This window comes from Sapajus apella, unplaced genomic scaffold (assembly GCF_009761245.1).
Source record: "Sapajus apella isolate SASKATOON/1434 unplaced genomic scaffold, GSC_monkey_1.0 scaffold12, whole genome shotgun sequence".
In the NCBI taxonomy this organism is placed as follows: domain Eukaryota; kingdom Metazoa; phylum Chordata; class Mammalia; order Primates; family Cebidae; genus Sapajus; species Sapajus apella.
In genome coordinates, this window is record NW_022436952.1 from 5,830,178 (window position 1) to 5,856,377 (window position 26,200).

The 26,200-nt window shown below is 44.0% G+C and overlaps 2 protein-coding genes and 1 long non-coding RNA gene across 7 annotated transcripts in view; 2 read left to right on the forward strand and 1 right to left on the reverse strand.

Annotated features, from left to right (window-relative positions):
- The window catches only part of LOC116552902, a 14,402-nt gene extending 3,704 nt beyond the window's left edge, over positions 1-10,698 (reverse strand). For 2 of the 4 annotated variants that reach the window (XR_004269545.1, XR_004269544.1), the window contains exons 1-2: positions 9,982-10,698; positions 2,432-2,562 (exon numbers count right to left, since the gene is read on the reverse strand). Coding sequence is in view for 1 of the 4 variants with exons in the window: in XM_032279831.1 (XP_032135722.1) it covers positions 2,559-2,562; positions 9,982-10,625 (648 nt within the window). In the remaining 3 variants the exon portion in view is untranslated. Of the gene's footprint in view, positions 1-1,923; positions 2,563-9,981 lie in introns of those variants that run through there. The other 2 variants (XR_004269546.1, XM_032279831.1) reach the window with 2 other exon arrangements.
- Positions 10,499-26,200, forward strand: part of KPNB1 (karyopherin subunit beta 1) — a 35,275-nt gene continuing 19,573 nt past the window's right edge. Inside the window, exons 1-9 of one of the 2 annotated variants that reach the window (XM_032279829.1) lie at positions 10,499-10,872; positions 10,974-11,032; positions 13,581-13,763; positions 17,812-18,012; positions 19,445-19,597; positions 21,678-21,737; positions 23,617-23,706; positions 24,655-24,765; positions 25,503-25,604. In XM_032279829.1, the coding sequence (XP_032135720.1) occupies positions 10,833-10,872; positions 10,974-11,032; positions 13,581-13,763; positions 17,812-18,012; positions 19,445-19,597; positions 21,678-21,737; positions 23,617-23,706; positions 24,655-24,765; positions 25,503-25,604 (999 nt within the window). In that variant the 5' untranslated portion in view covers positions 10,499-10,832. Of the gene's footprint in view, positions 10,873-10,973; positions 11,033-11,636; positions 11,944-13,580; positions 13,764-17,811; positions 18,013-19,444; positions 19,598-21,677; positions 21,738-23,616; positions 23,707-24,654; positions 24,766-25,502; positions 25,605-26,200 lie in introns of those variants that run through there. The other variant, XM_032279830.1, reaches the window with a different exon arrangement.
- Positions 22,089-22,645, forward strand: LOC116552903. Its single transcript, XR_004269547.1, has 2 exons — positions 22,089-22,418; positions 22,488-22,645. It is a non-coding gene; the product is annotated as an uncharacterized LOC116552903 (long non-coding RNA).

The following is a 26,200-nucleotide window of genomic DNA, read 5'->3' on the forward strand; positions in this document are numbered from 1 at the left end:
GTTCGAGACCATCCTGGTCAACATGGTGAAACCCCGTCTCTACTAAAAATACAAAACATTAGCTGGGCACGGTGGCGCGTGCCTGTAATCCCAGCTACTCAGGAGGTTGAGGCAGGAGAATTGCCTGAACCCAGGAGGCGGAGGTTGCGGTGAGCCGAGATCGCGCCATTGCACTCCAGCCTGGGTAAGATTTGTGACATTCCGTCTCAAAAAAAAAAAATTTGCAAGAACATGTCTAGACAAAGACACAAATACATTCAAAAATGCATTAATTCATAGCAGCCCCAAACACAATCCAAATGTCGATAAACAGAATGACTAAACCAATTCTGGCATATTCCTACAACAGAGTATTACTCAGCAAGAAAAAGGAACAAACTGTTGACATATGGAATAACTGGATGAATCTCAAGTTAAGCAAATGACAACAGACATAAAAATAGTACATGTTTTATGATTTTATTTATACAAAAATCTAGAAAAGAAAAATCTGGGCTGGGCACAGTGGCTCATGCCTGTAATCCCAGCACATTCCAGCCCAGGTGACAGTACGAGACTCCATCTCAAAAAAAAGAGACAAATCGGGCCAGGCGTGGTGGCTCATGCCTGTAATTCCAGCACTTTTGGAAGGCTGAGGCAGAAGGATCACTTCAGTCACCAGCCTGGGCAATATAGCAAAACCCTGTCTCTACAAAAAATACAAAAATGGGCTGGTGCGCTGGCTCAGTCCTGTAATCCCAGCACTTTGGGAGGCTAAGGCCTGCAGATCACCTGAGGTCGTGAGTTTGAGACCAGCCTGACCAACATAGAGAAACCTTGTCTCTACTAAAAATACAAAATTAGCCGGGCATGGTGGTGCAACCCTGTAATCCCAGCTACTTGGGAGGCTGAGACAGGAGAATCACTTGAATCCAGGAGGCAGAGGTTGTGGTGAGCCGAGATCGAGCCATTGCACTCCAGGCTGGGCAACAAGAGCAAAGCTCCATCTCAGGGGAAGAAAAAAAAGGTCGAGCACAGAGGCCGAGGTGGGTGGATCACGAGGTCAGGAGATTGAGCCCATCCTATCCAGCATGATGAAACCCTGTCTCTATAAAAAAAAAAAAATGAGCCGAGTAATGTGGCACATTCCTGTAGTTTCAGCTACTCAGGTGGCTGAGGTGGGGGGATTGTTTGAGCCAGTAAGTAGAAGTTGCAGTGAGTCGAGATTGCACCACTGCACTCCAGCCTGAGTGACAAAGCGAGACCCTGCCTCAAAAAAGAAAAAAAAGGACAAAAGACAAATCCAATCTATAACGACAGAGGACAGATAGGTGGTTTCCTGGAGAAGGAGGTGGAGGAGGAGAATCGTTTGGAAGTCACGCAGTAACTTTTGGGGGTGATAGAAATGTTCACTGTCTTAATTGTGAGGGTGATCAGATTAGCATATAAACTTAAAACCTACATTTTTTGGAATATAAGTTATACCAAAATAAAGGCAATTTAAAAATAAACACAATGAGATAACACTATACATACTCCCACTAGAATGTCTAAAGCTAAAAAGACTGGCTGGGTGCATTGGCTCACACCTGTATTCCCAGCACTGTGGGAGGGCAAGATGAGAGGATCACTTGAGCCCAGGAGTTCGAGACCAGCCTGAGCAACACAGTGAGACCCTGTCTCTACAAAAAATAAAATTAGCCAGGTGTGGTAGCATGCACTAGGGGTCCCAGCTACTTGCGGTGCTGAGGTGAGAAGACTGCATGGTGAGGTTGAGGCTGCAGGCTACTGCAGTCCAGGCTGGGCAACACAACAAAACCCTGTCTCAAGCCACGTTGGAAAACAGGTTAGCAGCTCCTTGTAGAAAAATATAAGCTTAACATATGACCCAGGAACTCTACTCCTAGCTATTTATCCAAGAATAATTCAAACTTGTCCATCCAATGACTGGCACATAAATGTTCATGACAAGTTTATTTCTAATAGTCCCCAAATGGAAATAACCCAAATGTCCATCACCAGATGAATGAAGAAATGTCTGGTACACCCATGCAATGGAAAATGATGAAAAGGAATGAACTACTAATATGTGCAACAATGTGATGAATTGCAAAAATAAACTGAGCAAAAGAAGCACCAAAGAGTACATACAGTATGATTTTACTTATATAATATTCTGGAGAATACAAAATAAAATAATATCCAAAAGTAGACTGTGACTGTAGGATGGAGGGGGTTGACTGCAAAGGAGTGTAAGTCATGGTGCTGCTAAATTGGTTCTCAACAAAGAAAGGAAAGGGAAAGGGAAACAGAAGGAAAGGAGAAACAAAGAAAGAATGAAAGGAAGGAAGGAGGGAGGAAGGGAGGGAAGGAAGGAAAAGAAAACAAAAGAAAAGAAGGGAAAAAAGAAGAAAGAAAAAGAAGGAAGGAAGCCCAGATTTGTGGTACTTACTGCTTTCTGTGGTGTAAATACTCCCACCATGACCAACTTTGAGCTTGTAATATGATGTTTCTAATGTAGATTTGGGAAGAGATGTACATATTTGGCTCCCGAGCTGGTACTAGCCAGCTCCAGCACATTATCTACCACAGAAAGGAACAAAGGTGATGAGATGGTCAGTATCTTGAATGTGTTAGTAGTAGCACAGGTTTATATATTTGTCAAAACTTACCGAACTGTACTCTTAAAATTATGTACTTTATCGCATGTAAATAATATTTCAAAAAGTTATGTTTCAAATAAAATATCAGCAACAACCCATACGCCCAATAACAAGGGACTGGTTACCTTAGTTTACTGTCTATCCTTTTGATAGACTAGGATGCAGCCATTCAAACAACTTAGATTTCAGCAACACAGAAACATGTTTTGCTATACCGTATCATCTTTTGTGGCGGAATGGGAAATTTTATGTTTTTTATTTTTTATTTATTTATTTTTTTGAGACGGAGTTTCACTTTTGTTGCCCAGGCTGGAGTGCAATGGCACAATCTCGGCTCATGGCAACCTCCATCTCCTGGGTTCAAGCGATTCTCCTGCCTCAACCTCTCGAGTAGCTAGGATTACAGACATGTGCCACCATGCCCAGCTAATTTTGTATTTTTAGTAGAGATGGGGTTTCTCCATGATGGTCAGCTGGTCTCCAACTACTGACCTCAGGTAATCTACCCACCTCAGCCTCTCAAAGCGCTGGTATTACAGGTGTGAGCTACTGCGCCTGGCCAGGAAATTTTATTTTTACCACGTTTGTCTATGCAAATTCTGTGGGCAGATAGATAACATCAGGCCTTCTGAAAGCAGTGTCATGAGTTAATTCTTTTCTTTGTATTTAGAAGCAGTACACAGCAAAATGACTGAGAGCCCACAATCTGTAGCCAGACTACCTGGGTTACTGTTCAGATCCCAGGTGTCACTTCTTCCAGCTGGGTGACCATAGGCAAGTAACCTAAACTCCTTGAGCCTTAGTTTCTTGACTGTAAAACAGGCACAATAGGAGTGCCTATCTTGGAGGGTTGCTGGGAGGATTACGTGAGTTACTATATGTAAAGAGCCTTAAACAATACAAAGAATAAGTGCTTTAAAGATATTAGGCTGGGTTTAGTGGCTCATGCCTACAATACGAGCACTTTGGGAGGTTCAGTTAAGCCCGGGAGTTTGAGACCAGCCTGGGCAAGACAAAACCCCATCTCTACAAAAAATACCAACGCCCCCACAAACAGATTAGCCAGGTATGGTGGCATACACCTGTAGTCCCAGCTACTAAGGAGGCTGTGGTGGGAGAATCACTTGAGCGGGAGGTTCAAGGCTATAGTGTGATCACGTCACTGCACTCCAGCCTGGATGACAGAGCAAGACACTAGCTCAAAAAAAAAAAAAAAAAAAATAGCTTATTATTTTCCTGAAGCAATGATATTGTTTGCGCAATAAAAATGCTTACCATGTGCTAGGCAGGGAACACAGAAATTTATATGACATGGCTTCTAACGTCGAGGAGCTATAAATGTGTTTCTTAATTGTGGGGAGTGTTTGGGAAGGAGTTCACCCCCTTCCTAGGAGACATTTTTTAACATCTGGAGACATTTTTTTATTGTCCCACCATGATTTGGTGGGAGGGGACCTGGTGGAACTTAGTGGACGGGGGCCAGAAATGCTGCTAGACCTTCTGAAATGCACAGGGCAGCCTTCCCACAAAAGAATTATGTGAGGGCAGACACAGTGGCTCACACCTGTAATCCCAGCACTTCGGAAGACCGAGGCGGGTAGATAGATCACTTGAGGCCAGGAGTTTGAGACGAGCCTGGGCAACATGGCAAAACCCAGTCTCTACAAAAAATGCAAAAATTAGCCAGGTGTGGTGGTGCATGCCTGTAATCCCAGCTACTCAGGTTATCTAGCTACTGGAAGAGGTTGCAGTAGCCAAGATCATGCCATGGCACTCCAGTCTGAACAAGAGTGAGATGCAGTCCGCCCCCACCCCCAAAAAAGAATTATGTTGTCCTAAATAATCAAGGTTGAGAAACCCTGAGTCATAGTATAACTCAGGACAAAAGATACACGTATACATACAAATTGTACAAGCAGATAATCAAAACAGAGCATTATGCAATTATATACATAAAAAAATAAAAACAGAAAATATTCGAATAGCCCTGACCCAGAGTACAGGATTCCCTGTGACACCTGGCCAGAAACAGAGGCCTCAGTGAGCTTCCAGTTTTGGGACCCAATGGACACACTTCAACGATTTACAATTTTTAGCTTATTCTATCAGTAGGTACCTTTTTTAAAGGTTAAGTCAAAGTTAAAAGGCTTCATTTCTGCATTACACTACCAGTGTGAAAATGCACTAGCTGGGGCGGGGGGGGGGGAGGGTGATTAAAAAAAAAAAAATGCACGGGGTCAGTTCACATATATTTAATTCATATTACCATTTCAATGCAACTTGATAAAGAGTTGAGTCAATTTAAAATTCTTGGCCGGGCGCAGTGGCTCACGCATGTAATCCCAGCACCTTGAGAGGCCACGGAGGGTGGATCACCTGAGGTCAGGAGTTCGAGTCCAGCCTGACCAATATGGAGAAACCCTGTCTCTACCAAAAATACAAAATTAGCTGGGTGTGCTGGTGCATGCCTATAATCCCAGCCACTAGAGAGGCTGAGGCAATAGAATCACTTGAACCCAGGATGCGGAGGTTGCAGTGAGCTGAGGTCGCACCACAGCACTACAGCCTGGGCAACAACAGCAAAACTCTGTCTCAAAAAAAAAAAAAAAAAAAAAAAAAAAGAGGTCTTAAAAAGGTGGAGCAAAAAAATAAAAAAGGTTTTAAAAGGTTTTCATGTCTATAATCCCAGAACCCTGGGAGGCCGAGGCAGGAGGATCACTTGAGTCCAGGAGTTCAAGGCCTGTCTGGGCAACATAGGGAGACCCTGTCTCTACAAAAAAATAAACAAAATTAGCCAGGCGCAATGGCTCAAACTAGTTCCAGCTTCTTGGGAGGCTAAGGCGGGAGGATTGTTTGAGCCCAGGAGGTTGAAGCTACAGTGAGCCAAGATCATGCCATTTTATTCCAGCATAGGCAAAAGAGCAAGACCCTGTCTCAATAAATAAATAAAATTATTAAGAGTACAGTTTTTGCAGTTAACAAGAAATGATACATGGAAATACTTTGGTTTCCATTTAAAATAGAACTATCACCAGGTGCGGTGGCTCATCCCTGTAATCCCAGCACCTTGGGAGGCCAAGGCAGGCAGATCATGAGGTCAGGAGTTTGAGACCAGCCTGGCCAATATGGTGAAACCCCGTCTCTACTTAAAATACAAAAATTAGCTGGGCATGGTGACACGCACCTGTAATCCCAGCTACTAGCTACTAGCTACTAGCTACTAGCTGGGATTACAGGCATGCGCCACCACACTCAACTAACATGTTTTTTTTAGTAGAGATGGGGTTTCACCATGTTGGCTAGGATGGTCTCATTCTTCTGATCTCGTGATCCACCCACCTCAGCCTCCCACAGTGCTGGGATTACAGGCATGAGCCACTACACCTAATCCTTTTTTTCCTTTGAGACAGGATCTCGCTTTGTCACTCAGACTGGAATGCAGTGGCATGAAGAACTTGGTGATTGAAACAAGAGGGAAGTGTCCACTGGCGCCTACTAGATTTCTGGCTTGCACTGTGGAATGGGTAGTGATGCCACTTTGCAGTGTTTCCCAAGTGGGAGGAGTTGGCAGCCACATGGTTTAGCAGAATGGGGAGGATTACACAGGGGACTTCAAGTTGCATTTTCTTGAACCATGCATGGGATTACATCAGGTGTTTCTTAGACAGAGTCTCACTGGAGTGCAGTGTTGCAATCTCAGCTTACTGCAGCCTCCACCTCCTGAATGCAAGCTAGGACTACAAACACGCACCACCACACCCAGCTAATTTTTGTATTTTTTGTAGAGATGCGGTCTCACCACTTTGCCCAGGCTGTCTCTACTTAACTCCTGAGATCAACAATCTGCTTGACTCAGCCTCCTAAAGTGCTGAGATTACAGGCATGAGCTACTGCGTACGCGGCCACTTTCCTCTTTCTCAAATTATCAAAGTGATATGTGTTCCTCACTGCAGAAATTTTGAAAAGGAGTTAAACGGAAACCACCTGCAACCTCAAATTATATCCACCATTAAAATATTGACATATTTTCCCCAAGATAGTTTTTTTTTATTTTTTTCTTGAGATGGAGTGTCGTTCTGTCGCCCAGGCTGGAGTGCAGTGGCACGATCTTGGCTCACTGCAACCTCCGCCTCCCAGGTTCAAGCGATTCTTCTGCCTCAGCCTCCTGAAGTACATGTCACCATGCCTGGCTAATTTTTAAAAATTGTATAGGTTGGGCATGGTGGTTTATGACTGTAATCCTAGCACTTTAAGAGAACGAGGCAGGCAAATCACTTGAGGTCAGGAGTTTGAAACCAGCCTGGCCAACATAGTAAAACCTTGTCTCAAAATACAAAAAAAATTAATTTGCTGGGTGTGGTGGTAAGCAACTGTAATCCTAGCTACTTGGGAGGCTGAGGCAGAACCGCTTGAACCCAGGAGGTGGAGGTTGCAGTGAGCTGAGATCGCGCCACCGCACTCCAGCCCAGGTGACAGAGTGATACTCCATCTCAAAACAATAAATAAATAAATAAAAATATTGGAGACAGGCTTTTGATCTTATTTCAGTTGCTTTAAAAATCCATTTGCCCTTACTGGTATTATCATGACTAATGTTGAGACAGAGGTCGCCCACCAAACTGCTGGAGAGCAGGGGAAAGTTGAAACAAATTATGTATAATTTGTAGTGTGGGTAATTCACGTAAAGACAATACCAAGATTTTCAGGGATGTCATCTCACTTAATCTCCACTGACTTTTTTTTTTAGGTGGGTGGGGGGTACAGTCTCACTGTCGCCCAGGCTAGAGTGCAGCGGCATCATCTCGGCTCACTGCAACTTCTGCCTTCTGGGTTCAAGTGATTCTCATGCCTCAGACTCCTGAGTAGCTGGGGTTACAGGCACACACCACCACACCTGCCTAATTTTTGAATTTTTTGTAGAGACAGGGTTTCACCATGTTGCCCAGGTTGTTCTTGAACTCCTGGCCTCAAGTGATCCACTTGCCTTGGCCTCCCAAAGTGTTGGGATTATAGGCGTGAGCCACCATGAGCGGCCAGTCTTCACTGATTTCTTTCTTTTTTTTTTTTTTAAGATGGACATCCAGGCTTCAGTGCAGTGGCGCAATCTAGGCTCATTGCAACCTCCACCTCCCGGGTTCAAGCTATTCTCCTGCCTCAGCCTCCCAAGCAGCTGGGATTACAGATGCCCACCACCACACCCGGCTAATTTTGTATTTTAGTAGAGACTGGGTTTCACCGTGTTGGCCAGGCTGGTCTCCAACTCCTGACCTCAGGTGATCCACCTGCCTCAAGCTCCCAAAGTGCTGGGATTACAGGAGTGAGCCAGCATGCCTGGCCCAATCTTCATTGATTTCTAACAGTTACACACACAGGGCAATTCTTCCACAGTTAATAGATTAAGTAAAACACTGGGGTTAGGAAACTGCTAAGCCATGGAAAATCCACTAGTCACAGTATTGTGTGAGAAATGGTGTCCCTACACTTCTAGATTCAACTTGCAAAGATATATCTCTAGCAAAGAAAGACCACTTCTTCCTCTTTTATCGAAGAGTTGGCCAAACTTTCCTAATTCTTGGTGAAACCCTTCAGGAAAGTCAGACAGACTTCCTCTTAGGTTTTCCCAGTGTGACTAGTGCAAGGCAATTATCTGACAAGCTCAAGCCATATGGTAATGGGCTTTGTGAACCAGCGACACCCAATTACCCCTATATCAGTAGTATGAAAATGAAACAATTCAGGAAATTCTTTGTTTTTATTTTTTCTTTTTTTGAGATAGAGTCTTGCTCTGTCGCCCAGACTGGAATGCAGTGGCACAGTCTTGGGCTCGCTACAACCTTTGCCTCCCAGGTTCAGGCAATTCTCCTGTCTCACCTTCCCAAGTAGCTGGGAATAGAGGTGAATGCCACCACACCCGGCTAATTTTTTTTTTAATTTTTAGTAGAGCAAGGTTTTACCACGTAGGCCAGGCTAGTCTCGAACTCCTGACTTTAAGTGATCTGCCCGCCTCGGCTTTCCAAAGGGCTGGGATTACAGACATGAGCCAACACACCTGGCCCTATTATTACATTTTTCCTATATCATTTTAAATTCTTAACCTGGAGCCCACTTACCAATGTCAAAGAATGTCAAGACACTGTATGCATACATTTTTTTTCGTTTTTTGAAACGGGGTCTTGCTCTGTCACCAGGCTGGAGTGCAGTGGTGCCATCTCGGCTCACTGCAACCTCTGCCTCCCAGGTTCAAGTGATTCTCCTGCCTTAGCCTCCCAAGAAGCTGGGACTACAGGTGCGTGCACGAGGCCCAGCTAATTTTCTGTATTTTAGTAGAGACAGTGTTTCACCATGTTGGCCATGATGGTCTCTATCTCTTGACCTCGTGATCAACCACCTTGGCCTCCCAAAGTGCTGGCACCGCTCCTGGACCACATTTTTTAAAATATGCATTTTGCTTAAAAAAGGCATTCATGGCCGGGCGCGGTGGCTCACGCCTGTAATCCCAGCACTTTGGGAGGTCGAGGCGCGCGGATCACGATGTCAAGAGTTCAAGACCATCCTGGCCAACATGGTGAAACCCCGTTTCTACTAAAAATACAAAAATTAGATGGGCCTGGTGGCACACGCCTGTGGTTCCAGCTACTCGAGAGGCTAAGGCGGAAGAATCGCTTGAACCCAGGAGGCGGAGATTGCAGTGAGCCGAAATTGCGCCATTGCACTCCAGACTGGCGACAGAGCAGGGCTCTATCTTAAAAAAAAAAAAAAAAAAAAAGGCATTCATGACTTTCTTCCAGGGCTCATAATTAAAACAGGTCAAGAACCACCCTCCTTTATGCCTGTACCCACATTCTTTCTGGTTCGAAATTGGGCCTTTACAGGGACACTTTTGGAGGTTGAAACATTTCCATTCTGTTAAGCATCTGGTAGCTATGGATGGGGGTCTGAAAGGAGGAACCCATTAGCCCACCCTAAACAAGTCAGACCTTATCACAGCCCAGGTCTTAAGCCCTATATAAGCAGGCCTAAGGATTCTTCGGAGAGGAAGCTCTTTTTAGGGACAAGGGCAGTCAGGATAGCTTGAGCCCATTCCCTACCAAGCCACTAACCGGGTGTGTGACCTTGGACAAGTTCCATACCCTCTCTGGGCTTCAGTTTCCACAGCTACACATTGGAAGTGGAGCCACATGGTCTTAAGGATCCGTCCCAGCAGAGCCGGGTACCGAGCCGATGTAGCCATTAAAGCAGTTTCCTGTGGGCGCGGCCGCAGGACTTTAACGGTCCCCCCTCCCCCGCTCAGGCCCGCGAAAGCCTCGATCATCACGCCCCTCGGAGCGACGGCGCTTACCCAACCGCAGCCACAGCGGTCGAACCCAGCTCCGCCTCTTCCCGGGGGCGTCCCATCGTGCCCCGCGCAAGGCTCCAAAGGCGGCCGGGCGCCTCCCGCCTTTCCGCGCCCCGACCCCGAACTCCTCTCCCTAGTTCTCCCGGGCACCCTATCCTATCAACGCCTAGTATCCCAGCCAATCGCGCGGGATCCGAGTCGTACCTTCGGTCCACCCTCCTCCCAGCGCTCAGCCGGTCTGAGCTCAAGGCCTTTACCAGGCCCACCCAATCAGCGGCCGGCTCTCTCCTGCCCCACCTCAATCTCCCTCCCCTCGGCCTATCCGTACGCTCCATTCCGCTGCCCGCCCAGCCAACCCGGGCCTTGAAACCAGCAGGCGAATGGGCGCGAGGCGGCCCTTCAACGCTGAGCACCTGGCCAATTGGGGATTCCGCGTGGCCAAGACGGCGGCCAATCGCTGTGGAGCGCGGCGCCGCCGCAGAGAGGTCCGGCCCGAATATCCCTCCGCCTTCCTCCCTCCCTCCCTCGCTCCCTTCTGAGCACCGCCTCCACTCACAGCCTCCCTTCCTTCTTTCTCCCTCCGCCTCCCGTGCACCAGCGCGCTGTGAACTGCCCCCGGGGTCCCTCCCCCGCCGCCAGCAGCCCATTCGGAGGGAGGAAGGAAGGGAAGAGGAGAGGAAGAGAAGCTCGAGCGACTACCCAGAAAGAGCCGGTGAATGGGCTTGTGGTGACCCCCGCCCCCCACCCCACCCTCCCTTCCCACCCGACCCCCAACCCCCATCCCCAGTTCGAGCCGCCGCCCGAGAGGCCGGACCGTCGTCTTAGGAAGAGTCGCCGCCGCCGCCACCTCCGCCATGGAGCTGATCACCATCCTCGAGAAGACCGTGTCTCCCGGTAGGACGCGGGAGCCGGGGGTCGGGCTGAGGTGATTGGGGTGGGGGAGGGGAGGCCCGGCCCCTCTGACCCCGCTCTGTCTCCCACTTTCCTCCCCCTAGATCGGCTGGAGCTGGAAGCGGCGCAGAAGTTCCTGGAGCGTGCGGCCGTGGAGAATCTGGTGCGTGCTGCCCCTCCTCGCCCATCCCGCCGCGTCCCCATCCCCTGCGTGCGGGGCCTTCCCGCCCTCCCAGAGGCCCAGGCCTCAGGAACCCACCCCGCCCCATCCCGTCCCCCTTCCCCCCACCCGGTCCAACCTAACCCCGCCATCGGGAAGCCGGTGGGTGTGTCCCGCCCCGGGCCCCGCGGCTAGCCAATGGCGCGGCGCGCCGGGCTTCCTGCCGCCCAATCGCCGCGCGGCCTGAGGGCGGCGGTGCAGCGCGAGGGAGAAAGAGGGAGGGAAGGCAAGTTAGGTTGCGCGGCGCTGCGTGTTCAGCAGGGGTGGGGGTTGGGGAGCCGGGCCTAGGGGCCATGTGGAAGCTCCGGGCCCCGCCGCCCGCCCTGTCTGACCCCGGCCAGCTTCTCCTTCCTGTCCCGTGGCCCCTGTGGCCCTCCCCACCTATTTTCTAGAGCTCTGCCCTTTTTTAGCTCCGTTGGTTTGTGCTTATGGCCAGGCCTGGCACCCGACTGCCTCTTAACCCATTTCCACTAATATTTTTCCCTCTTCTGCCCGGTTATTCCTCTTGGGTATTTTTTTCTCTCTTTTTTTTCCCATTCTTTCTGACCTGGATGAGCAGAGACCTAATCACTAGGGATCTGCACCCAGACAACAGACTGAGGCTCATCTTTGAGATCGGGCCTATTTCCTGATGTAATCAAAGAGGAAAGTTCCTCGTTTTTCATATTTTAAAATTTAAGGAGTACAGAGAAAATGAAGCTAAGTCCGCTAGAGACTGGACCTCTGCATAAAAATGTGGAATGAATTGGTTGAAGTAGCCTGGGTGCCCGTTAAGTTTGCTGTCCATCTCCTGTTTGGGGATGGAGATGGGGACAGAGGGAAGGGTTGGATGATGCTTGACGTCTTTGAGAAAGGTAATAGGAAATAAGTCTGAATAACACTGTAACCATATGTGTTTCTTTGTGTTATATAGGCAAAATGTAAACAACAAAGTGACAAGGCTTATTTTATACAGACTGCCTTTGAAAGATTTATTTTTTTTTCTTCCTCATGCGCCAGTTTTTACAAGTAACCTGTTTATCCTTTCCTAGAAAGTGATTTTTTCACTAGTATAGGCTGATTAATTCCATTTAGGATATTATTCCTGTTTCTGCTTTTGCCAATTTTGCAAGAAGCTTTTTATCTTATTCCTAACATTCTTAACATTCTTTAGTGGTACATAAATAAAACTTTTAAGAATTATCTTCTGCGATTGCAGAACTTGTTAGCAGTAAGAATGTATCTGCTTTTGGCTTTTCCTGCTAACTTTGCTATTTGGGCACAGTGTTTTTGATGGAGAGAGAAGGGTGTGTGTGTTAAATTTTTAAACGAAAGGGAGTAGTTTTTGAGGCCAGTGGATTACAAAAGGTTACAAAAGAGCATGCTTTTCAGGGATCCACTGTATTCCTCAACTAAAGTCCAAATGTACAGGAGCAAGTAATTGTTGATTATTAGATACAAAGTTATTTTTATTGAACAACTTACCTGAACATTTTTTCTTTCAATTTTTTCCTGTTTTTACATATCTTATTATCACTTTCCCTCATAAATCCGCTTATTTCATTGTTCTCTTTTTGCTGAGTGCCCACAAATAAAACAGGACGAGGATTCTAAGTTTGTTTTAGATTTATCTATATTTCCCTCTCATAAAAGATTACATCCTTCCATGGGATAAAAAGCTACCCTGCTTCCATGGGATGGAAAGTTGGATCATTCTTTTTGGACCAAGGTTTTTGAAATTTAGATAAACAGTTTTGTTTTCTACCCCCATCATAACAGTAATTCATTCAACAAATATTTGTTTATTTATTTTGAGGCAGAGTCTAGCTCTGTCGCCCAGGCTAGAGTGCAGTGGTGTGGTCTCACCTCACTGCAACCTCCGCCTCCTGGGTTCAAGCAATTCTCCTGCCTCGGCCTTCCAAGTAGCTGGGATTACAGGCACCTGCCACCACACCCGGCTAATTTTTGTATTTTTGGTAGAGACGGGGTTTCACTGTGTTCGTCAGGCTGGTCTTGAACTCCTGATCTGGTGATCCACCTGCCTGCAGCCTCCCAAAGTGCTGGGCTTATAGGCGTGAGCCACCATGCCCGGCCTTTCAACAAATATTTACTGAGTACCAGACGTTACTATATGTTCTTGGGACACCTCAGTATACATAGAAGAATGCACTGACTACCGCCATTCTGTGAAACCTTGCAATTCAGTGGGTCTGACGTGACAATTTGGGCACTAAGATTGATCTTGATAAGAAAATCTGTAATTCTTCATTAAGTGCTAGGCTCCATGAGAAAAGTGGAAGACTTCCTGTTATACTAAGTAACATTTTTATAGAAGTCTTCAAGTAAATATTTTGTGGTTTCCTGAGATGCTCATGATATATCAAAAAAAAATTAGAAATTAGTTTCCCCCATCCCCAGTCCCCTCTGGTGTTTTAGTGTTCCATAAGTTATCCTCAGTTGTGGAAATTCCTAAGCTATTTTTATTATTTACAAATTTATCTTCCCTTAACAGCCCACTTTCCTTGTGGAACTGTCCAGAGTGCTAGCAAATCCAGGAAACAGTCAGGTTGCCAGAGTTGCAGCTGGTCTTCAAATCAAGAACTCCTTGACATCTAAAGATCCAGATATCAAGGCACAGTATCAGCAGAGGTGGCTTGCTATTGATGCTAATGCTCGACGAGAAGTCAAGAACTATGTAAGTAACATTCATCTGTTTGCTTATACTGCCTGGAGAACAAGAAATCACTTTCTCAGTTCTTTTCCTGTTTGTATGGGATAGAGCTGACAGTCTGATAGGTTTCTGGGACCTGAACTTCACCTAAAGATAAAAATTGTCTTTGTTTTAAATCTTTCTCAATACAGCTTGTCCATTCCTGTTGATGGATTCGAATTCTTTTTTAGATGACTGAGGTAGGCTGCAGCAGTTTGGGAAACTTTAATTAGGTGCCATAATTTATAAATTCGCTTTGGCAAATTAGAGTAGTACACAAATTGGTGCTGTCTACATCACTTAGGGAATTTGTTAATACGTATTTCCAAGCGCTCCAGAAATTCCGGTTTGATACTGGTGGAGTGCATTTCAGGGATGTTTTTTGAACTGTCTTCCCAAGTGATTCTGCAGTCAGCCAGCACCTGCTCTTGTTGACATTCTGCTGTAGATGGTGGTTTAGACATGGTACTGTATAGAGTCAGAAGGAGAATTACATCATGATCTTTTGGGCCTTCCAAGCCCAAAGGGTTTGTGAAATAGGAGTGCAACCTTAATGGTGTTTTATCTACTTAGCAAGTTATGAAAAACTTTCTTCAAAAACACCTGAGTTTTTTACCAAGGCATTTCGAGTGGGATGAATTTGGGGGGAAAGGTGATGAATTTTGAATCATGACATTCTTGTTACTGTCTTGTAGAATTAGAAATTCATAGTTCCAGATGAAGCAAAGGATTCAGAATATATGGACTGGTGTGTTTTTTTTGGTTTTGTGTTTTGTTTTGTTTTTGAGACGGAGTCTCGCTCTGTTGTCCAGGCTGGAATTCAGTGGGGTGGTCTTGGTTCACTGCAACCTCTGCCTCCCAGGTTCAAGCAATTCTCCTGCCTCAGCCTCCTGACTAGCCGGGACTACAGGTGCCTGCCAGCATGCCCAGCTAATTTTTGTATTTTTTTTAGTAAAGATAAGGTTTCACGATATTGGCCAGGCTGGTCTCAAACTCCTGACCTCATGATCCGCGTGCCTTGGCTTCCCAAAGTGCTGGTATCACAGGCATGAGCCACCATGCCCGGCCTTGTTGTTTTTTAATTTGTTGTTTTTTTAATTAAGTTCTTTAATGGTCTGTAAGGCACAAAGAGGAGTGAGATAACTATCTGTACAATTATCATTTTGTCCTTGGTATCTGAGTGGAAACCAGTGGGGAATTACTACATATGTACTTGTGCAGGTCATGGTTATGCACATCATACTTGCTATTTCCTGGTTCTAGATGTCAGCATTAGGTAAATAAGTGCCCTTTAAGGCAACAACTTCTCTATCTGGTTGTGTTTGCATACTCATGATAGGGAACCGGGTTATTAAATCCAACTTGGTTTCAAATCTTCTTTGGAATATGTAAAGCTGTTTTTATTCATGTTGGGTCTGCTTGTGTAATAATATTTTAACGTTTTGATTCCTTCTCCCTCAGCTAAGTGACATAAATGGAAGTTATCACTGGAAATCTCGATACTGATAGTGCTCATCTTCTTCAAATTATACACTAGTAAATGGGATAGGATGGAATTGGAATTGGCTTATTTTTTGGCACATCACTCTTAACACCAACCTTAAAAATAATTAGATAATAATGGCCGGGCGCGGCGGCTCATGCCTATAATCCCAGCACTTTGGGAGGCAGAGGCAGGCTGATCACCCGAGGTCAGGAGTTTGAGACCAGCCTGACCAACATGGCCAAACCCTGTCTCTACTAAAAATAACAAAAATTACCTGGGTGTGGTGATGGGTGCTTGTAATCCCAGCTACTCAGGAGGCCGAGGCAGGAGTATCACTTGAACCTGGGAGGCAGAGGTTGTGGTGAGCCAAGATTACACCATTGCACTCCAGCCTGGGTGATAAAGTGAGACTCCGTCTCTTAAGAGAAAAGTAATGATAATTATATAGTAATTTTTATAGGCATGGTTAAGCCCTTGGACATGAAAAAAATAAATTACCTTGGCCTTTTTCCCTTTCATAGCACAACTGATAATACCAAGCTTCACAGTCAGTGATCTTTTTTGAAATCTGGATATTGGGGCACAATTGAGAGCTAGTTTCTTATTTTATTCTGATAATTGAATATTACTATTAAGGTTACCTCTAGTTTAAACGGAAAACTTTTAGTACTCTGGAGTTGGAAATCTGTAGCTTCTAAATTACCTCAAGTATTATGGAGTCTTCAGAAAGCAATCAAAAGAAGAAAGGTAAAGGTAGAATGGCATTCAGTACGCCCCACATATGTACTAGAAGATGGTGAAGTGTGGTGTGAAGGTACCTTGGACTTGGGTTAATAATACCATTCGGCCCCTGACATTTTGGACAATTAACCTTGCTTTTTCCCCTCATTCCTTCATGTCTTTGACATACAGTTTTTGTCCATTCTAGCTCTGCTAGTCCTTGAGATTTCTGATTTCATTTAGAATCAATCAGCACTGTTTGTTGTTGGTAGAGCTAAGGGGAGTGGGGGCCAGGTATGATGATATATACCATATAAGAAGGAAAAAGGGGGGGTTCATTATTAGTACTAGCTGCAAAGCAAGATACTAAGTGACCCGACCCAGTCAGCAGAGCTGGCCTGAATGTCTGGCAGCTATTCTTTGTCCTGTGTTCATGCCAGGAACAGTTAACTGTTTGCCTTTGAGTGGACTGGTGATTCTTAGTGAGTTCATTGACTGAATTAGCTGAGTGTTGTAACGATTAACTCTATGTTAATTGTGGCTTCATCTTTTATCATGCCTGTGCCTTTACCCTTTACGTAAATGCTGGTGTGGTACTGTGTCAAGTGACACGTTTAATGACAAGTGGATCTTCTTTTGACATCTGGCTAGTTTTTGGTATCTGTCAGTGGTAGAGAATAGTTCTTTGATTCTTGGGCAAACAGAACAAATCCTTTCAGATTGGAAGTTACATAAAGATTAGTTCATAGGTGTTGTTATCATCAGCACCCTTGTTTTTGTGATGTTGTTACTTGACCAAGGCCTTTCTATGTAAGTCACCCAGAGTTGCTGCGTTGTCAGTGATTAAAAGGAAAAAGTTTTGTTTCAACCCATGTCTCATGAGTGAGATCTCCTCCTTGGATCAGGTTAGAGAGTGATCTGTAAATGAGACCCACCCGAATACCCCATAACTAGCTTCATTCTAAGTGTCCATGTCTGGCCGCAAAACAAGGTTGTGAACATCCTTTCCTTATACCACCAACGATGAGCCTGGAAGATGAGTTTTGTGTGCCCATCTCTCTCCTTTGCCATTTACTGCTATCTCCCCTTATAACTGCTGGTTTCCCACCTCGTGTTGAAAGCTGAAGTGTGAGGTGTGTCGTTTTGGAGAATTCCTTTTGGAAGCCGGGGATGATTGGTTTTGTTTCTAGATTCTAGGGCAGTGTTGATTGTGCTAATGTTGCTACTGAGGCTGATTTTTTTCTGACAGCCTTTTCTACTTCTTGATATCATAGAGAAGAATTCTAAGACACTGCCCATGTGCAGTGGCTCACACCTGTAATTCTAGCACTTTGGGAGGCCAGGGATTTGAGACCAGCCTGGGCAACATACGGAAACCCCCATCTCTACTGAAGATCAAAAAAGTTGGCTGGGTACGGTGGTGTGTGCCTGTAGTCTAAGCTACTCTTGTAAGGCCTGGGAGGGCGAAGCTGCAGTATCATTGTGCCACTACACTCCACCCTGGACAACACAGTGAGACCTTGTTTTTTCCTTTCCTTTTTTTTTTTTCTAAAGAGCCTGGGCAATATGGTGATGCCCTGTCTCTACAAAAAATAACTGGGTGTGTCGGCATGCCCACCCCTGTAGTCCCAGCTACTCAGGAGGCTAAAGCGGGAGGGTAGATTGTGCAATAGAGGTTGAGGCTGCAGTGAGCTATGATCATGCCACTGCTCTCCAGTCTGGGCAGCAGAGTGAGACCCTGTCTTAAGAAAAAAAAAAAAATCAGAGACACTAAAATGTGGTCAAATAGCATTAGAAATATGTATCTTTTGTCTTCTTTTGGTGCAGGTTTTGCAGACATTGGGCACAGAAACTTACCGGCCTAGTTCTGCCTCACAGTGTGTGGCTGGTATTGCTTGTGCAGAGATCCCAGTAAACCAGTGGCCAGAACTCATTCCTCAGCTGGTGGCCAATGTCACAAACCCCAACAGCACAGAGCACATGAAGGAGTCAACATTGGAAGCTATCGGTTATATTTGCCAAGATATAGTAAGTGCCTGCCTAATTTACCTGGTTTATATATCTCTGATTGCCTCTAGCTGTGACGTGAATGGTATTAGTACTACCTTATTGAACAACGAAGAAAGCCAATTTAAATTGCGCAATGTTTTGAAAGTAAGACTGATTTATTTCCCTTAGGCCTCTGTCTTCACATTGCTAATCATGCCCTAAAGTAAAGAAACCTGAGAACTACAAACTCAAAATGGAAGTCCATGTTTGAAGAAGCTTAGATTCTAGACATACAAAATGAGGAGATTCTCATTTGGAACATCCCTAACCCAATCCTTTTTCTTAAGATTCTGCACTTACCATGAATATTGTGGTACATTTTCATTTACTACTTTACAGAAAGTTTTGCCAACTCTTGATGTAGTTGGTTTAGCCACTGGAGACAGAGACGCAGCCCTCCTAGCACTGTTGTTCCTGATGAGGAGCACCACCACCTGTGGTGTCTATTTATATATATAGATAGATAGATAGACTTTATGAAGCAAAGGAGCACACAGCATTTGACCTGGACTTTGACTCCCTAGATGTGCCCAGGTGTTGATCCTTGGTCCTTAAATGTCCTGAAGCTTTACTTGAGCGTACAGATGGCCTGGCAGCCACTAGGCTGCCATCTTCATTTGCACATGGGGAAAAAAAGCTAGTATTGCCTCATACCCACAGTCATTATGCTAAGAAGTCAAAGATGATGAGTTTGACTTGTTTTTGTTCAGTTTTGAACTGCCAATACCATGGGATACGCAGGTGGTTTGCAGTGCTATTCCCAAATAGAAATGGATGGGGAAAGAGCACCAAGTCATGATACTTTCTTGAGTGAATTTTACAGTTAAAAGTACTGCCGATTAAGCCAGGCACAGTAGCATATACCTGTAGTCCCAGCTACTTGGGAAGCTGAGGTGGGAGGATTGCTTGAATCCAGGAATTTGAGGGCACAGTGCACTGTGATAGTGCCTGTGAATAACCACTGCACTCCAGACTGGGCAACATAATGAGACACTGTCTCTTAAGAACAGAAAAAGACTGCTTGAGCTTCTTATGGCAGTCTTCTGGACGGGATTGATTCCAAGACCCTCTTCAGGTACCAAAATCCTCAGATGTTCAAATCTGTTAAATAAAATGGTGTAATATTTGCATATAACCTATTCCCATCCTCCCATATACTTTAAATCAGCTCTAGAATACTTACAATACCTAATTTAATGTAAATGCTATATTAATAGTTGGTATACTGTATTAAGGGAATGATGACAAGAAAATGAAGGTGAATGTGCACCTTTTGATGCAGTACAAATGTAACTGTCCATTTTTTTTTCCTCTGAATATTTTCAATCCATAGTTGCTTGAGTCCACAAATGTAGAACCTATGGCTGCAGGGGCCAACTGTATATTCATTGTACTTCTCTGCTTGTTACAGGACCCAGAGCAGCTACAAGATAAATCCAATGAGATTTTGACTGCCATAATCCAGGGGATGAGGAAAGAAGAGCCTAGTAATAATGTGAAGCTAGCTGCTACTAATGCACTCCTGAACTCATTGGAGTTCACCAAAGCAAACTTTGATAAAGAGGTAAGTTTTTTTGACAAAGAGGTATAGATTCAGATAGTAAGGAATGAAAGAGTTAAATGAAAGTTTTTTGTTTTCTTAAGTTTATGATTTCGAAAGTACCCCCTTACTTAAAAGTATTTTGTTTACAGTTTAGTCAAGTTTGTATTGTGTGAGATATGGCCATGGAGTGTTTGCCATTTCTCATCATGCTTTTGTAAATAAAGTATTTCTTAGCTTAGGTTTTTCCTTTTGCAGTCCAAAGTGTGGAATGTTGTTGGTTTTTTTTTAATTATAGGGTGTGGTGGTTCATATTTGTAGTCCTAGTTACTTCAGAGGCTGAGGCAGGAGGATTGCTTGAGGCCAGTTGTTCAGGCCAGCCTGGACAACAAAGTCAGATACCATCTCTTAAAAAAAAAGAAGCAAACAAATTATGGTATATCCTATATACTTTGTTTTATTTTAAAATTGCATGAATTTTCTGCCTTTTATTAAAGATTTTGTGGAGGCTGAGTGCCAGGGCTCACATCCATAATCCCAACACACTGGGCCGCCAAGGCAAGAGGGCCACTTGACACCAGGAGTTTGAGACTAGCCTGGACAATGTAATAAGACCTGTCTCTTAAAAAATAAAGATTTCTGTGGAGAGGAACAACTGAGTTTTTTAACCTGTTTTGTGAGCTCTTTGTTTACAGGGCTTATAATGGGGAAAAAAAAAAAAGGAAAAGAAAAAGGAAATAATTACAGTAACATATAGGCAGGTGCTCTGGCACATCCCTGTAATCCCAGCTATTTGGGAAGCTGAGGTGGGGATCTCTTGAGCCCAGACTTCAAGGCTGCAAGATTACACCGCTGTACTCCAGCCTGGGCAACAGAGCAAGACTGTCTCAAAAAAATAAAATATATAAAGAGATATTTATAAACGTTTTGGCTGAAAATGCAATGCATAACATAAAATTTACCATCTTAATCATTTTTAAATGTACAGTTAAGTAGATTCACATTGCTGTAGAAACAATCTACAGAACTTTTTCATCTTGCAAAACTGAAACTGTACATACTGAACAACAACTCCTCATTTTCCCCTTTCTCAGTCACTGGTAACCATCATTTTACTTTCAGTTTCTATGTATTTTACTACTATAATGAAATACCTTATGTAAATGGAATCATATAGTGTTTGTCTTTTTGGGACTGGTTTGTTTTACTTAGTATGATGCGCTCAAGGTTCAGCTATGGGGTACCATTTGTCAAAATTCGCTTTTTAAGGGTGAATAATATTCCATTGCATGTATATGCCACATTTTGTTTAGTCATCTGTCCATGGACATTTGGCTTGCTTCCACCTTTTGGCTATTGTGGGTAATGCTGGTATGAACATGGGTATGCATGTGTATCTTTGAGACTCTGCTGTCTGTCCTTTTGGATAAATACCTACAAGTAAAATTGCGGGGTTCATGGTCTGAAAGTATTTCTGTATAAATGTTTGTTGACACTTTAGCTGACTTTTTACCATTTCTTGACTTCGGAAAGGTCTCAAATCCCAGAGGAAATGGCAATTCTAATTGATTAGAAAACTGGATTTTTCCTTAAAGATTTTGGAGGACTTAGGAGGGCAGCACATAAATGTCATTATTCTGTCCCCCCTTTTCTTTTCTCACCACATTTGATGTGAATTTGCTACTTCTCAGAAAACAAATTTGGTCTTTGAAATCAGATGTTTTGAATTCTCTTATATTTTAACTATAGGGAAATTGATTTTCGTACATGTAGATTTTTATCTTTTAGCCAACCATTTTTGTTTAAACCTTGTGACCTAGATTTTCCTGTTTCCTTCCTGAAATCTTTGTTAGTGAAGGTTATTTTGGAGATTAAAAGATTAGGGACCTTATTGAAGGGCAGGTCATATAGCAGACACTGAGGGTAAACTCTTTCTGGCCTTTATAGTGCCATACCATCTCAAAAGAGAGTGACTTGACTGTACCAAGCAGAACTGTGTGGGGCCCTGAGGGAGCGAGAGGTTTTCCTTGTAGAAAAAGTCTGGAAATCTTCCTATGTACAGCTTATGCTCTCCTAATTCTCTTTATTTTTATTCTTCCTACAGTCTGAAAGGCACTTTATTATGCAGGTGGTCTGTGAAGCCACACAGTGTCCAGATACGAGAGTAAGTGTGAAGTTATATGAAAAATATGTCTCACATCTTCCCTAGGAAGTGTCAAATCTAATATGTGTTTGAAATATTGGGAATCAGTTGACTTCAGCAATAAGGTTTGATTGATATTGTTATTAATAATATTCTGTCTGGGCGTGGTGGCTCACATCTGTAATCCCAGTACTTTGTGAGGCAGCGACAGGCAGATTACTTGACGTCAGGAGTTTCAGACCAGTCTGACCAACACGGTGAAACCCTGTCTCTACTTAAAATACAAAAATTAGTCAGGTGTGGTGGCACATGCCTGTAGTCCCAGCTACTGGGGAGGCCAAGACACAAGAAGCACTTGAACCCAGAAGGCGAAAGTTGCAGTGAGCTGAGATCATGCCACTGCAAACAGTGAGACTCTCAAATAATAATAATATTATTATTAATAAAAACATTGGAGAAGAGGGAAGAATTGTAATGGAAGTTGCCATCCTCTTAAAAAAAGGTTTAAGGGGCCAGGTGTGGTGGCTTACACTATGTAATAACAGCAATTTGGGAGGCCAAGTGGAAGGATCACTGAGGTCAGGAGTTGGAGACCAGCCTGGGCGACATAGTGATACCATCTCTATGAAAAGTTGTATCTTCATAAATAAACAGTTAAAGGAGAAAAGGCTTTTGATCAGCTTAGCTACTTTATTGCCATAGGTTATTCAAGCCGTCTCTACTAAAAATATACATAGGTTTTTGATCGGTTTCACTGCTTAATTGCCGTAGGTTATTCAAGTGATTGTTTTCCACGGTAGCCATTAACTTTGCTATTGTTATAACTGAAACCTGGCCCTTCAAGAAAGTAGAAGTAACATCTTCAGTCTGAATAGTATTAGTGAATTTAGCCCTGCCATGAGTTCCATGTGCACCTTTAATGCAAAAAAAAAAAGAAAAAAAAAAAAAAAAAAAGGACTGAGGCTAGGTGCAGTTTAGGCCTATAATCCCAACACTTTACAGGCATATGCCTGGAATCCCAGCTACTCGGGAGGCTGATGCAGGAGAATTGCTTGAACCCGGGAGGCGGAGATTGCAGTGAGCCAAGATCACATCACTGTACTCCAGCCTGGGCGACAGCGAGATTCCATCTCAAAAAAAGAAACTGAGTGTGGTAGCTCACACCAGTAATCCCAGCACTTTGGGATACCGAGGTCAGAGGATCACTTGAGCCCAGGAGTTAGAGACCAGCCTGGGCAACATGACAAAACTCGTGTTCACAAAAATTAGCTGTGTATGATGGGGCACACCTGTAGTTGGGGGATTGTTTGAGCCTGGCAGTTGAGGCTGCGGTGAGCTGTGATTGTGGCCACTACACTCGCACCTGGGCAATAGAGCAAGAAAAGTGTCTCAAAAAAGAGAAAAATGGCCAGGCACGGTGGCTCATGCCTACAATCCTAGCACTTTTTAGAAGGCTGAGGCAGGTGGATTTACTGAGCTCAGGAGTTTGAGACGAACCTGGGCTACATAGTGAAACTGTGTCTCTACTAAAAATACAAAAATTAGCCAGGAGTGGTGGCACGCGCCTGTAATCCCAGCTACTCAGGAGGCTGAGGCAGGAGAATCGCTTGAACCTGGGAAGCGGAGATTGCAGGGAGCCAAGATCACGCCACTGCATTCCAGCCTGAGTGACAGAGCGAGACTCTCAAAAAAATAAATAAATGAAAACAGAGAAAAGAAATGGGAAAATAGGAATGGATAATGAGAGAATTGAAGGGAGAGAGTGAGGTTTAGGGAAATGATAACATATCCCATATTTACCTCAATTAATCCTTAGGATTATTTGCCCATTTGAGTGAATCTACCTTTGTAAGATTTCATTGTTATCTTAGTAAACTATCTGATCTGATCTTCATAAAAGGTACGAGTGGCTGCTTTACAGAATCTGGTGAAGATAATGTCCTTATATTATCAATACATGGAGACATATATGGGTCCTGCTCTTTTTGCAGTAAGTATTTCTCTCTGTAATTTGAGCTTGTAGCTAATTATAGAGCCCATCATTCTTAGTTGCTGTTTTGCCAGTTCTGTAATATTTTTCTTAATATTATAGAATCAAGGAAATTTCTTGAGACTGTTAGATTTAAACTTATCAGTGGTCTGCCAGGAAAACTGGTGCTAGCTTTGTGTGCGTAAAAGTCCTGCATTTTGAGGCTGGGTGCGGTGGCTCACACCTGTAATCCTAGCATTTTGGGAGGCTGAGGTGGGCGGATCACCTGAGGTCAGGAGTTCGAGACCAGCATAGCCAACAGAAACCCTGTCTCTACTGAAAATACAAAAATTAGCCGAGCGTGGTAACACATTGTAATCCCAGCTACTCAGGAGGCTGAGGCTGGAGAATTGCTTGAACCTGGGAGGTAGAAGTTGCAGGGAGCCAAGATTGCACCACTGCACTCCAACCTGGGCCACAGAGCAAGATTTCATCCCAAAAAAAAAAGACTTGCATTTTGAAAATCTCAGGCTGGGTGTGGTGGTTTAACGCCTGTAATCCCAGCACTTTGGGATTGCTTGAGTCCAGCAGTTCAAGACCAGCCTGGGCAACATGGTGAAACCTCGTCTCTACAAAAAATGCAAAAATAACCTGGGTAAGGTGGCGTGCACCTGTGGTCCCACCTACTATGGAGACTGAGGTGGGAGGTTTGCTTGAGCCTGAGAGGTGGAGGTTGCAGTGAGCTGAGATTGTGCTACTGTACTCCAGCCTGGGTGACAGAGTGAGACCCCATCTCCAATAAAAAAGAAAGGTCTTAACTTTTCTACCCTTTTTTCCAAGCATAGCTTGCTTTTTATAAGTTAATTTTCTTAAATAATTTGCGTGTCTATGGTTAAAGCTGGGTTTGGAGCAGGGGCTCACTTGAGTCAGTACTTATTTGGGGCCTGGGGTGTTTTTTGGTTTTTTTAGATCACAATTGAAGCAATGAAAAGTGACATTGATGAAGTGGCCCTACAAGGGATAGAATTCTGGTCCAATGTCTGTGATGAGGAAATGGATTTGGCCATTGAGGCTTCAGAGGTGAGCAGGAGCTATTATTCTGACTAGACTTTGAATTTGTGGATGGTATTTCCCTTCTAGGAGAACTTTATTCTGTCTGGGCTTAGAGGGTATCTCCATTGGCAGAGATTTTGATTTTTCTGCTAGGCAGAGCCCTTCAATGAGCTCATTTTTGCCAAGCCGTCATGCATGCTTGATGGTAAACGGTGGTATTAGTGCTGTGAACACAAGGGGGCAGCAGGCTGTCACAGTTTACCAAGGTGATACCTGGTGCTGAATTATTTCCTTTTGGAAGTCCTAATGCAAGCCTGGGATGTATAATTGGTAGTTTACTAACTCTGGTGAAGGAGTCAGATGATACGGGGGAGAAGGAGGAGTTCTGTAACTGGAATCTTTGAATTCAAGTTTTGTTTCCAACTTTGTCTTTACACACTTTTATTTCAGAACAAAAAATAAAAGCTTTTATTTTTGGCATCCTTGGGCAAACTGGGTCCATCTGTTGATCCAAGGAACACTTAGATCTATCAGATTGTTAATATGGATTGAACTTATGAAAAAAAATTATACTTAATGTTGCTACGGCCTAAAAGATTCTCATTGAAGTAGACCAAAAAGAGAACACCTTCCAAGATCACACTGTATGTTACCATTTGTCCCTGTATGTTTCTGTTAAAAGATCCCCACTCAGCTTTCATTGTATGCCTTTAGTATACGCAGCTTGTTTGCTTTTGTCTAGAATTTGCTTTGCTTCTCCTCAGGCAGCAGAGCAAGGACGGCCCCCTGAGCACACCAGCAAGTTTTATGCCAAGGGAGCACTGCAGTATCTGGTTCCAATCCTCACACAGACACTAACTAAACAGGTGAGTTACCTTCCAAATCTAGGTAGGTAAACTGTGAAACCTTACTAAGAGTAAACTGTTTGCTGTGGAACAGTTTCCATGGAAGGAACTTGGCAACTCATCAACTATTTGATGTGCTGTTGTGGATGACTCAGGAACAGCTAATCTGGATCTATAAGATCTCCTAGGCTCTGACTTGTTTGTGAAAGAGAACTGGGTCTTAACATCTCAGATGCGTCTTGCTCAGGAGCGAGCCACATGCTGCTCTGACTTCCTGAGTGCTCCATTGTCCAAACTCACAGAAGAGAGGTGCTCTATCAAAGCTTCAGTGAAACAAGGTTGGGAGCAAAGATGTGCTAGCTTTAGGCCACTTGTGTATCTGTTCTAATATCTACGATACTTTTGTGAGTTAACAGGGTATATGTTTTTAAAATGCTAAGGAGGTTGGATATGACTTATTCAGATCTGAATGAAGGACCCAATTCATGAAAGAAACTCTTCTGCTGATCCTTTAAGATCATTAACGTCAATTATTAAGATTCAGGATGAAATTGAAGTGACAAAACTTCATAAAGATAGAGGTCTAATGAGTAAATATACGAGTTCTTTTGTAAGAA